The sequence below is a fragment of the Aplysia californica genome, unplaced genomic scaffold (genome assembly GCF_000002075.1).
Source record: "Aplysia californica isolate F4 #8 unplaced genomic scaffold, AplCal3.0 scaffold01835, whole genome shotgun sequence".
Taxonomy (NCBI): domain Eukaryota; kingdom Metazoa; phylum Mollusca; class Gastropoda; order Aplysiida; family Aplysiidae; genus Aplysia; species Aplysia californica.
In genome coordinates, this window is record NW_004799105.1 from 7617 (window position 1) to 20709 (window position 13093).

Genomic DNA, 13093 nt, shown 5'->3' on the forward strand with positions numbered 1-13093 from the left:
ATTAATATCATTATTATTATTATTCAAACCGAAGCAATACGAAACACGGCAACTTTGATACATCTGCCACCTCAGTGCAAATACTCTGAGTGGGTGGTAGGCGGGTGCTCTGGTATGATTTGCTTCTTCTTTCCTATCAAACATCTTTCTCCCACCAAATGCTGCATAGTGTTGTAACGTTGGTTCATTTGTTTCTTTGTGTGAACAGAAGCAGAAGCACACCGACACAACCAACAACTGACACACTGTCACAACCAACAACTGTCACAACCAACAACTGTCACAACCAACAACTGTCACAACCAACAACTGTCACAACCAACAGCTGTCATTTAGTGTGAGGAAAGGAAGAAAGAAGACAGACTGTAAGACGGAATACAAACTGAGGGGAAGTTTGGTTCTAGTAAGAGTTTTACGGCACTTGCAACACAATAAGGTCATATAACATGAGTGCCGAAGATTAGAGGTGTTACAAGAGAGTAACAAACATAAAAAAAGAAGGAGGAGAGATAAGGACGATTGATGTTTGATAAGAAAAAAAAAGCAAACCACACCAGAGCATCCCCCAACCACCCACATCTGAACTCTGTATACGTATCTTTCTCCATCCAACAAACGCTGCGTAGCTTTTTAACGTTGGTTCGTTCGTTTATACGTGAGGACAGAAGCATAAGCACACCGACACAATGAATATCTGTCACTTAGTGCAAGGACCAGAAAAAAGAAGACAGACTGAAAGACGGAATTAAAAACTGAGAGAGAGAGAAAGAAGAGCAATAATTATATGATGTTTGATCTACCAGTGGCACTCCCCTCCCCTCCCCTAAATCATCCAGGGAAAAGTTACGAAAAAAAGAAGACAGACTGAAAGGCGGAATTAAAAACTGAGAGAGAGAGAGAAGACCAATTCTATTATGTTTGATTTACCGGTGGCACTCCCCCCCCCCCCAAATCACCCAGGGAAAAGTTAGTAGTAGTAGTAGCACAGTACATTGTCATGAGGTGACTTCAGCCTCCAACGTTATGCTCCTAGTATTAGTAGTCACTCAGTTTGGGGAAAAAATGAATGCAACAAATTTGTTAAAATGTTATAATGAATTCTGAAAAAAAAGAAGATTAGAAAAAAAAAATTAAACACTCAGTGGGGAGGAGAAAAAGAAGGAAGAAATAAACAAGAGAAAAAAAGAAAAAAAAGAAGAAAAAAAAAGAGAAAAAAAAGAAGAAAAAAAATGAGGAGAAAAAAAGTCGGAGGGCGGAGGGGATGCTGAGGTAAGGATATATATAACACCCAACGCACGCACGCTGCCAGTGGATTTCATCGGTGGATTGAGTCGGAGCCAGCCAGATTTTCCTTCTTGTAAGGAGCCAAAGCTAGTACTGTTTTGGCACAATGCTACTGAAATCCAACTTACAAACTTGATCGCGACCTTCACAATCAAACCTATTTTGGCACAATTCTACCGAAATCCAACTAAACTTGATTGATTGTGACCTTCAAAATCAAACACACATTTGTGAGGCGTCACGCGTGGTGAAATCAGGCGCTCGTCAAAATAATGAAATCGAAGATATCAGCATTTTTCCTCCAGTTTGATATTTTTGCTCTTTGGCTCAACACCTTTCATGTCCATTTAATCATAAAAACATATTTCTGTGTGAACTTTAATGAAAAACATTGATTAAAGGCACAACAAATGTAAATTTTCAGTTTCCAAGGAGTCTCAAACTATGGAACTCACCAAACTTTAGAGGCTATTTTCGCGTTAATATTACCTCTGACACCAGGCAACCCCCACCTCTTTCCATGGCAAATATCTCCACTTCTATGCAAGAAAGGTAGGTATTTTTTTCATCAAAAGATGGTAAAAAATGAACAATCTTTAAGACGATATCAATAAAGTCTCCAGACGCCTAAAAACTGACGAGTGCCTGATTCTACCGCGTCGAGACGCATATGTTTTTTCAAGGTTGCAAGTCAAATCAATCGTTTTGAGCCAAAATGGTAGCTTTTGCTGCCACCCTGAAGGAAAAATCTTGTTTCATTGTCTTAGTAAGAGTTTTACGGCACTTGCAACACAATAAAGTCATATAAGTGCCGTAGATTAGAGGTGTTACAAGAGAGTAACAAACATAAAAAAGAAGGAGGAGAGATCAGGACGATAGATGTCTGACAGGAAAGAAGAAGAAAACCACACCAGAGCACCCGCCAACCACCCACGGTTGCAAGTCGAATCAATAATTTGTATTGTGCTAAAATGGTAGCTTTTGTCCTCCACCCTGAATGAAAAATCTGGCCGGCCCTGATTTGATGCGTCAAGAATCCGCTTGGCAGTGGGTACTGGGTTTAAAGAAAAACACAACCAACGCCACGACACGACACGGTAGTACAGCCACCAGCGGCAGCAGGAAGCGCGTGTGTAGCGTGTAGTGTGTAGCCCAGAGAGAGGAAATAACACAACATGGCGGCAGTGGAAGGGGTACCTGATCGTGCTTCTCCTCGCCAGTTTGACAAAGAAGTTCACTTTTCTGATAAAGATAATAAGATAAGACCGTAAGATAAGACCGTAAGATCTGATAAGATAAGATAACACTTTATTATCCCAGAGAAAAACACACACAAAGTCCACAACTGTCCTAGAAAAAAGAACAAAAATATTATCTTTGTTGTGAGATCTCCCACCTCACCCCCCCCCCCCCCCCAAAAAAAACACCCCTCTCTCCTCCCCCCTCCCTCCCTCCTTTCCCGACCCAAATTCCATGAATATTGTTTGGATAAAGATAATTTTTAAAAAACACATACACAAAGTCGACAACTGTCCTAGAGAAAAGAACAAAACTATTGTCCTTGTTGTGAGATCTGGGGTCACCGTGGGGTCACAGCTACACATAACAGGAACAGTATTTTATTTTAGTAGAGGTTTGATAGGAAAAAAGAAGTAGACCACACCAGAGCACCCGCCAACCACCCACTAACAGGAACAGCAAACAGCTGGCTGAAATTGTTGTGATGCGCAAAGGCATGATGAGTCGGTTAAACTTTACTTTTACCCGAAATACTATCTGCGACCTACCCGTTAAATCTCTAAGTTCTCCCCTCTCCCCACAAAAAAAAAATTTTTTTTAAATGTCATAGCAAGAAAAGCGTCAAAGAGCACCAAACAGGAAAAATCTCGGACCAAATCCTACCTTAAAAAACAAACAAACAACAACAACAAAGCATCGTAGAAATCGTAGAAAAAATAAAAGAAAGAAAAACCAAATGATTTCAACCCAAACCTGACTATAAATAACAAATTTCCTACATTTCAAAATGAGCAAACAAAAGATGATGTGCAGACATGCCAAACAAAAGATGATGTGCAGACATGCCAAACAAAAGATGATGTGCAGACATGCCAAAGACAAAGGTCGCTCACCTTTCTCTAAGGTCTGTGGAGCTGGCTCTGGATGACGCTCTCTGCTGCCCGGGGGAGGAGAGGGATTCCTGGCTGGAGTTACACTCACGCGGCCGCCGGCTGGGGGGAAGATGATGATAAGAGTTTAGTTTTAGTCAGTGTTTTACGGCACTTGCTACACAACAAGGTCATATAAGTGCCGAAAATTAGAGGTGTTACAAGAGAGTTCGTTTCAGTAAGTGTTTTACGGCACATGCAACACAATAACGTCATACATAAAGAATAACTCATCAATTGTCGGATAACGTCAATGAGCTTTTAATAATTCAGCAAGGGTACAAGTGTTGACGACATCATCTGAAATAGTAGTAGTAGTACAGGGTTTTACGGCGTTCGCAACTGCTAAGGTCATATGAGCGCGCGAAACACAAGTTGTTTACTTTCGCAAAAGTTCACTGCACGATTGGTTAACTATTAGACTTTAAAATGCTAAAATATTAAAATTCAGTGTAAATATATTTGCGATTTAAAATAACTCTTATAAGTAACAATAAGAATTTTAAATAGTACGACTTCACTTTACAAGTTGCCATAAAGGCCAATGACCTTCATAAAATTAAAAATTTTGCCGGGACCAACGACGGAAAAAATGTCTTGCAATTTCTTGCATTTACAATATTTCCTTCGGATCTCTCCAAAGTCTAGACATTCGGTTAAGATGTGTCTAATGGCAAAATCTATGTCGCATCCGACACAAAACGGCTTCTCATCTCCCTGTAGGAAATCAACTGAAATGAAATGGCAGACACAAGACAGCGATGTAGAACGGAATGAAATGATAAGTGACAACACCGACAAATGAAACTACACGCACGAGTCCCCGAGGGAAGCAGAGTGATGATGATGATGGTAGAACGTGAACTGATGAATAACACTAATAATACAGCAACAATATAAGTGCCGAAGATTAGAGGTGTGTTACAAGAGAGTTAGTTTTAGTAAGTGTTTTACGGCACTTGCAACACAATAAGGTCATATAAGTGCCGAAGATTAGAGGTGTTACAAGAGAGTAACAAACACATAAAGGAAGGAGGGGAGATAGGATGATAGGTGTTTGACAGGAAAGAAGGAGAAAACCACACCAGAGCACCCACCAACCACCGACAGATAATAATAATAGATAGCATTAATTTGTATAGCACAAATCCCCACTCAACAACAAGCTGTATGTGCTTCACAATCTATACTATTAGTATTACCCCAGAAAACTTGAGAGCATTCTGAAACAACCTCAACTTCCTGGGAAGCATACAGTGCAAGCAGCCATTTATAGGTGCTAAAACACTAACAAAACTGACAAGATCTTTCGCTATCTATGGCCGGGTACCCATTCCCGTGTAAAGTGGCTTTCCAAAGGACACAACGTCGGGCCCATGGCTCGAACCCCCGAACTCCAGTAGCTAAACCACTAGGCCACCGACAAGTATTAACATCGATAAAAACTCTTTTAGATATATATATGGTCATATCCCAACCTACATTCAAACATTTTTCCTCTATTTTTTTAACAACTTTTTTTTTCTTTCACTAAGAGCTTAATACAGCACTTGCAAAACTGTTAGGTTATATAAGTGCCGAAGATTTTTTTGTTTTAGTAAGGTTTTACAGCGCTCGCAAAACTGTATAAGGTCATATGAGCTCCAAGGGGTAGATGTCAACAGAGAAGTCAAAACGGGAATCAGATTTACTCTGCTCACCTCTCTAGCCTCAACAGCACAAAGTCTGCTTCGACTGTTAAGGTACCCCAGAAATAGCGGGTCACAAGAGAGTGACAAACATGCAAAAGAAGTAGAGGAAAATGATGATAGCATGGGTGAGGAAAGAAAAAGCAGCAGTTCCCTGTTGTAGTTCAGGCACAGTTATGAGCATGACATTGATAAATCAGCCTATTTACAATTCTATTGTACATAAGAACATGGAACTGATATCCCCCATTTGGGAATGGCCTAAAGATAACATCAGTCAGTAGTACTGCCCTGGTGGGGGACATAGAGTATCAGCATCTTTAGTTTTAGTAAAAATGTTACGGCATTTGCAACACAATAAGGTCATATAAGTGCCGAAGATTAGAAGTGTTACAAGGGAGTAACATACACAAAAAAAGAAGGAAGATAGAATTTTTATAGGAAAGAAGGAGCAAACCACACCAGAGCACCCACCAACCACCCACTTATATCAGCATCGATAAAAACTCACTTATGTCATACTCCGACCTGCACTCAAAGATTTTTTTTTCTTTTTTTAGTTTTTTGCTTTTTTAGTGTCAGCAAGCCTTTAAGAAGATCTACTGACCACAGTGAAGAGATGAAAAATTAAAATGGTATGGGCACGTCACAAGGTCCACAGGACTTGCCAAAACAATCCTGCAAGGAACTGTACAAGGAAAGAGAAAGAGAGGAAGGCAGAGAAGGAGATGGGAGGACAACATTACACAGTGGACAGGAAAGACAATGGGTGACAATCTGAGTAAAGCAGAGGACAAAAAATAGACGGCGAGAGCTGTTTTTCAGATGCAGTGGTGCCTCCACGGTTGCCCCAACCACGGGATAGAAGAAGAAGAAGACTTTTACATTGCAATACTGTTATTTAGAAGGTTGTTATATATAAGTTTAGAATCTAGATAGTAATATTATATACTTGTACAAAGAAAAGGAGGAGAGATACGGACAATAGACGTTTAAAACCACATCAGATCACTCCTCAACCACCTAAACAGATGGTGTAAAAAGACTTGAGACAAAAGGAGCGAGTTTTTTTTTTTCAAGGGGAAATAATAAAGACATAAATTATAATACAAATCATCCACCAATCGTCAGCTTCTGCACTCAATTCAATTCACTTACTGCCGCACACTTGAGTTTGGCGATCTTTTACCGCCATCGATAAGCGTCGACGACGAATCAGTCGTGAGCTGCTGCGAGCTGTGTCGTTGTTGGCGTTTCTCGCGAAAACTCCCGCTGTATCGCCGATGGCCTCCCGATTCCGCCGAGAGGGAAGCCCTCTCAAGCTCAACCGACGTTTTGCTTTGCTTAATGCTCATGTCTGCTGAGTCACTGAGACAGCGCCATCATTTCTGAAAGTTTTAATCTTTGAGTGTTCATCCACATTTTCTCAGCCTTCTCAGCTCATGTCCTTTTTTAGATCAATAAAAGCGTAAAATTTAAAGGATTGAATCAAGAGAGATTTGTATTATAAAGAGACTCTACACACTCTGATATAATATTATAATCTCGATTCACCATACCGCGCACAATTTAAGACTCAATTTGCTACCAAATGAAGGGTAAGGAGGAAAGGTTGCGCGCACACTCGACTGGACTATATATAGCAAGATGGATGTTTTGCCCTTCCTTTGTTCGCCCACTGTGACATTGAGTGTACCCGCGCAGCAAAGTTTTTACACAGAGCAAAATGTGGCGTCATCGCAGTATTGTCACTCAAATTTATGGTACGGTCAAGGGATGAGGTATAAAAGGGGTGGCTCTGTTTCGGTAGGTGGCAGATTCATTATTTAAAACCCAGCCCAATTATTTGGGGGTTTTGGGGTTGTTTTCTTTTTAGTAAGTTACAAGTTTTCAGTGAAAGTGAGTGAGTACATCTGAAGGTATCTACGGACTAGAACAAACTTTTTAGATCTGACACTTATCAAACTGCAGACGAAAATACTCCTGAAGCCTCACTGCTCTCCAGAACTGTGGACGAGCATTCTCGTGAATGAAATTACCTCTAGACTAAAGATCTAGGCCTAACTAAAGAAAGATCAGTGGAAGTTTCTCCAGAAATATGTTTCGGTGTAACCCATCAGTATTTTAAACATAATCTTGCTTTCAATCTCTGGCAGTTAAATGTGGAAAGCGATGAGGAGTATAAAAAATGTATTTCACTGAACCTGAGGTGCTCTCAATATTTGTAGATCTAGACGTAGACAGTGATTTCAGTGATAACTCCGACAATCAGACAATGACCCTGATTATTTTTTGGACAGGGAGTAGGGGCCTATTCAGATTGAGAAGAAAGTGACCTAGAAAAGATCTGGAACCAACTATCATTGATCAAGGAGAAAATTACTCTATAGGTAGATCTAGATTTAGAAAGTTTACAGTTTATAATCTCTATTACTGTTAGGAGGAACCAAATCCAAAGTAAGTCAAAGTCAGAACTAACAGTTACTAACGTAGAGCCAGAGAGGCTAGATCTATTATTACTTTAAAAAAGGGGTGAGAATAGAAAAACGATCAACCTCTCACCCCGGGTGAGACTTGCCAGCGTAGGCTATTCTTACCCGGTGCGAAACAAGACCTGCTTTTCCTCATTTTGGAATACTGTCTATAGGTGTGGATGATCAAATTGATAAAAGCCAAGAAAAAATTACGTTATAGCACAAAAGTAAGCTAATTTGATCGTCTTCAAAGATGCTATGGCTATTTCACTGTTCGAATCGAGCCGAACTACGCGGGCCGCCATTTTGTTTTGCCCGGAAGTTCTCGCAAGATCTACTCCTCCCCTCTCTCTCTCTCTCTTTCTGAATACTGTCTATCGGTGTGGACGATCAAATTGACCAAAACAAAGTTTAAAAATGATGTTAAAACACAAAAGTAAATTAATTTGGTTGTCTACAAAGATGCTACGGCTATTTAACTTTTCGAATCAAGCCGAACTACGCGGGTCGCCATTTTGTTTTGACCGGAAGTTCTTGCGCTACTCCTCTCTCTCTCTCTCTCTCCACTGCCCACAGACAAAATAATACGCTTTTAGTAGGCTACAGTTGTAATGGAACGTTTGTTCACGGCACAGAATTCTACAATTTTTCTGTTATCACAGTGTAGAATTCTGTGGTTTAGGGTGAACGCAAAATTTGTTGGCCTAGATCTAGGCTATAACGGTGAACGCGCACCGGGTGAGAATAGCCAAAAGACTCGCCTGCACTATTCTCATCCCGGGTGAGAATAGAGGTGGCCTTAAAAAATTATTGACCCACACCAAAATATGTTTTCAATGAACATATCTAGATCTAGATCTATGGCTTAGGGAAACATTCTAAAAGTTTATAAAAGATTACAAGGTACTGAGTCTAACTAGATTATATCTAGATCTAGATCTAATATATCTAGATCTAAATTCACTTTGACAAGAGTGTAAAGTCTCGAATTGATTGTCAGCAGGCCTACCGTCCCTACACGGTCTAGATTTTTTAGTCAGAGAGTTAAAAGTGGGCGGCAGCTCCGGTCCTTGAGAACGTAAAGTCAAAAGTGAGGCCGGATCCATTTGGTGTTGAGATTCTTCATGACGTATACCTAGGTTCAATACCACCAACGACAATAATTTCAACCAGGGAGGGCTCACATAAATTTCGCAACGTGAACATCAGTCATTAGTTTCCCGATTGTTGACAAAATACAGCAGACAAACAGGAAGTTAGCAACAAAATGGACCCATGTAAAGCTAGCATATTTAAAAGTATTTAGTTTTGAACAATGTCTTCCTGAATGAAATCATTTATACGGGGACTAAAGAGGTTAATTCTTCCCTTCAAGATTTTAAGATTATTTCAAAACAACTTTGAACCATTTCATTGCACAAATTCTTAGAAAAGCTTAAAAAAAAACACTAAAGAGACTGGCTCCGTATGAGGCGGCATTCCAGCCATCGTCAAGGAAAACTTTCAAAATGGATTCCGATGATGAACAAGCCGATGTAAGTGAACTATTTTACTTTCAATCAGCTTCTGATATTGTACCTTTCATTTGACCCTTTCTAACCAACTTTGATTTGTCGTTTTATGTTTTCTGTTTCTGCTGAAACAGGGTAGACAGTACCCATATACACTCGATGCAGTGTAAATTATGAATATGATGATATGAAATCACAAATATTATGGCTATGGAAAATGCTTTCGTTTTCTCATTCTCAAATGGTATTAAATATATTAAATTAGAGATCTCTAGGTCTTATCATCTATACACTCAAGCATTCTTCTGACTCTATGTTCTATTATTTTAGTGTTTAGACTTAGTAAGCTCAGGAAGGTGAATAACTTTTACGTCTCTTTTCATTTTACGTTTCCGATCGTGTTGTCATTGTTGGGCTTAGGGCTTATTAGGGCTTAGTGAAAAAAGTTAGATTAGTGCTTAGCCTCGGTTGGAATGAATCAAAAATGAATGTCAGGCAAGAGGCAAAGGAACTAGATCTAGATCTAGATCTAGATTTTAGGCCTAGTCCAGATCTAAAATCAAAGCTCCAATTCATCTTCCTTCGACTTGGAGTCAGAGTAGTATATGTATGGAATGGGTGTTTTTTTGCTCTACAACATAAAATTAGATCTTACATCTTTTTTTTAAGCTTGGCATAGAATCGTACATCAAATGTTATAAAGACTTTAATTCTTATGTAAAAAAAAGCAAATTGTGCGTAGTAGGCCTAACATTTAAATAGTAAGAGTAGGGTTTAGCCCCTGCCCCAACCTGAAAACTGCTTGACCTAGTGCACAACATCAGGTCTCAGCAGTTAGTGGTTCAGTTGGATGGGGTTGTTGCTATGTCACGGGAAGGAGCAGAAAACTGTGGGCTGTTTGTCAGGATGAGTGTGAAATCAATACAGGGAAATGGAATTTTGATTCAGTTTTTCCAAGAAAAATGATTGATCCAATTTCAAAGAGCTAGATCTAGATCTAGATCTATATATATATAATATATATATCTATCAGCTATTTGTCAGAAATTATCTAGAAAAAAACGGTCCTTAGCAGATGAAAGTGGGTCCATGTATGAGATGAATTGTCTCACCACAGACCTCAAGACAGACAAATTTTGAAGAGTTTTGATTTTGAGATAGTAATCATATTATTCCATCTTGTCACTGTTACGCATTTCCGGATATGATCATATTCGTTGAACACCATTCTTGTCTTGGTGCATATAATTTATAATAATAATAATAATAAAGCATTTATATAGCGCATATATCCCCGCTCAACAGCAGTCTCTATGCGCTTTACACTATATTATTACCCCAGCAGACCATAGAACTCTCAGAAACATTCTCAGTTTCCCAGGAGGAAGCATATACAGTGCAAGCAGCTGATTAAGGGCTCAAACACTAACAAACTGACAAGATCTTTCGCTGTCTATAGCCGGGTACCCATTCCCACCTGGGTGAAGCGAGGAAAATTCATGTAAAGTGCCTTTCCCAAGGACACAACGTCGGGCCCCTGACGGGATTCGAACCCACGACCATACGGTTGCGAGTCCGGAGCCTAACCACTAGGCCACCGACGCCACATGGAATTCTAAAGAACAAACACGCACATTTGGCACTTTTTTTTTTTAGATTACAATACGTATTGTTATCTATGGTAAAAATGACTTTTTCAGTCCCGTATCTTGAACATGTCCAGGGTTGTCAAATTTGTTCAACAATCCCTAATTCAGTATCAAACCGTGATATTATAAGGAAAAATAAGAGAGAGAGAGAGAGAGAGATATTTTGAAGAAAATGAAGGGGCGGCACAATGAGTATCTGCTGGATACAAATGTTTTCATCTCTCTCTCTCTCTCTCTCTCTCTCTCTCTCTCTCTCTCTCTCTCTCTCTCTCTCTCTCTCTCTCTCTCTCTCTCTCTCTCTCTCTCTCTCTCTTTCTCTGTCTCTCTTTCTCTGTCTCTCTCTTTCTCACACACACACACACACACACACACACACACACACACACACACACACACACACACATACTGGAAACAAACTCATATATAGGCTCCCAACAAATCACGTCATGTCTTTAGTGTACACAACATCAAGAGTAAGAGCTAGCAAATATATACAAGGTCAAGGTAATCTACAGGTCACAAGGTCAAGGTCATCTACAGGTCATGAAATGTTTGGCCAGAATGTGTCTTCCAGTAAGTTATGAAATTTCTGAACATTTTAAAGTAAAACACATTGATAGCTCAGTTAAACGTCACACTCCATCGTACATCACTTTTTAAAATGGCGTATATATGGCAAAGTCTTACACTTATGTGTAGAATATTTAAAAGAGGCCTATGTGTAGAAAACGTGCTTAAAGAAGAAAATCTGCATTATATAACAATTAGATGCGTTAGGAGGAGCGAATCATGTTACCTTTTTAAGAGCTTCAGCGTCAAAGACTGTGTTTTTTCTCGAAGACCAAGTAAGTCCATATCGAAGAAATCCAAGGGTTGATGAGGAAACGGAATTTAAAATGGTACTGTTATGGTCCCCGTCTATGTCTTTTACTTACATCACGCGTCGCAAAAATCCCTAAGAATGTAGATTAGAATTCCACTTTGAAACACTTCACTTCAGATTTGACTTTTATAGAATGTTGCGTGTGATGGTAGCTTTTTGTCCTGTGGGTTGATTTTTTGTCCTTGTCTTTTTTCTTTCACTTTTTAAACATATTGCGCTAAGGTTGTTCAGCTTTTGTAGCCTTTGAAAAACTCCTTGTGGAACAGTTACAAAAGTTACAATGCACATCCAAATAGAGTTCTGGACAAAAACTGCTTATATTTGATGGAACAGTTACAATGCACATCCAAATAGAGTTGTAGACAAAAACTGCTTATATTTGATGGAACAGTTACAATGCACATCCAAATAGAGTTGTAGACAAAAACTGCTTTTATATTTGATGGAACAGTTACAATGCACATCCAAATAGAGTTGTAGACAAAAACTGCTTATATTTGATGGAACAGTTACAATGCACATCCAAATAGAGTTGTAGACAAAAACTGCTTATATTTGATGGAACAGTTACAATGCACATCCAAATAGAGTTGTAGACAAAAACTGCTTATATTTGAGCATTTCTCTGTTTCTCAATTTCTACTTTTCCTGACTGTCACCAAAATAAATAATGGGATAAGAGAGTCTAAGAAAAAGTAATCCAGCTTTGAACTAACCCTGTCTTAATGATCAGTATGAAAGCGACTGGTGCTCGAAAAACATTGGAAAGAGGGACTATAAGGGGAAATATCTTTTAAAAAGGAACAAGTTTTATTTATATAAATTGTAGAAATTCACAGGTTAATCAATTTATTAAGTGTGTTAACTTAGTGTAACATAGTGTTTGTCTTTCACTTATGATCTTATCTCACGCCATGTCAAAGTCATTAAAAATGTAGGGGGGTTTTTTTCTTCAAATTTGTTTCGAAACACTTTATATAAATGAATACAATGTATAAATATTATAGACTAGCACACACAAGTACTTGACTTCTGTCCTGTACGTGTGATGTTTTTCACGGCAGCCTTTGTGTTTCACGCTACTCACACGGACAAATAATATCCAAATGAGAAGACTCAAACTCCTGTCTAGTGTACGTTACGTTCCTATTTCTGAAAGAAAAAAAAGCCTTTAGTTTAGTAAGGAAAGCCGGTTTATATTGTGGTAGGTCTCTCTCTCCACTTCTGTCAAGTGGCTGTGTGTCTCTCTGAAGTGGGGGAAGACGTGTCTCTTGTTTCTCTGCTGTATGTGACAACAACACACTCTCCCCACCCCCCACTCTGACTACTTCTGTGTCTTTTCTTCTTCTTCTTCTTCTTCTTCTTCTTCTTCTTCTTCTTCTTCTTCTTCTTCTTCTTCTTCTTCTTCTTCTTCTTCTTCTTCTTCTTCTTCTTCC

The 13093-nt window shown here is 39.1% G+C and overlaps 1 protein-coding gene across 2 annotated transcripts in view; it reads right to left on the reverse strand.

Annotated features, from left to right (window-relative positions):
- Positions 1-8886, reverse strand: part of LOC101857226 (RNA-binding protein FUS) — a gene marked incomplete in the record, with an annotated part of 13279 nt that extends 4393 nt beyond the window's left edge. The window contains 3 exon segments of one of the 2 annotated variants that reach the window (XM_035973710.1): positions 3417-3515; positions 6299-6587; positions 8799-8886. In XM_035973710.1, the coding sequence (XP_035829603.1) occupies positions 3417-3515; positions 6299-6495 (296 nt within the window). 2 annotated transcript variants of the gene reach the window in all.
- Positions 8887-13093: the final 4207 nt, after the last annotated feature.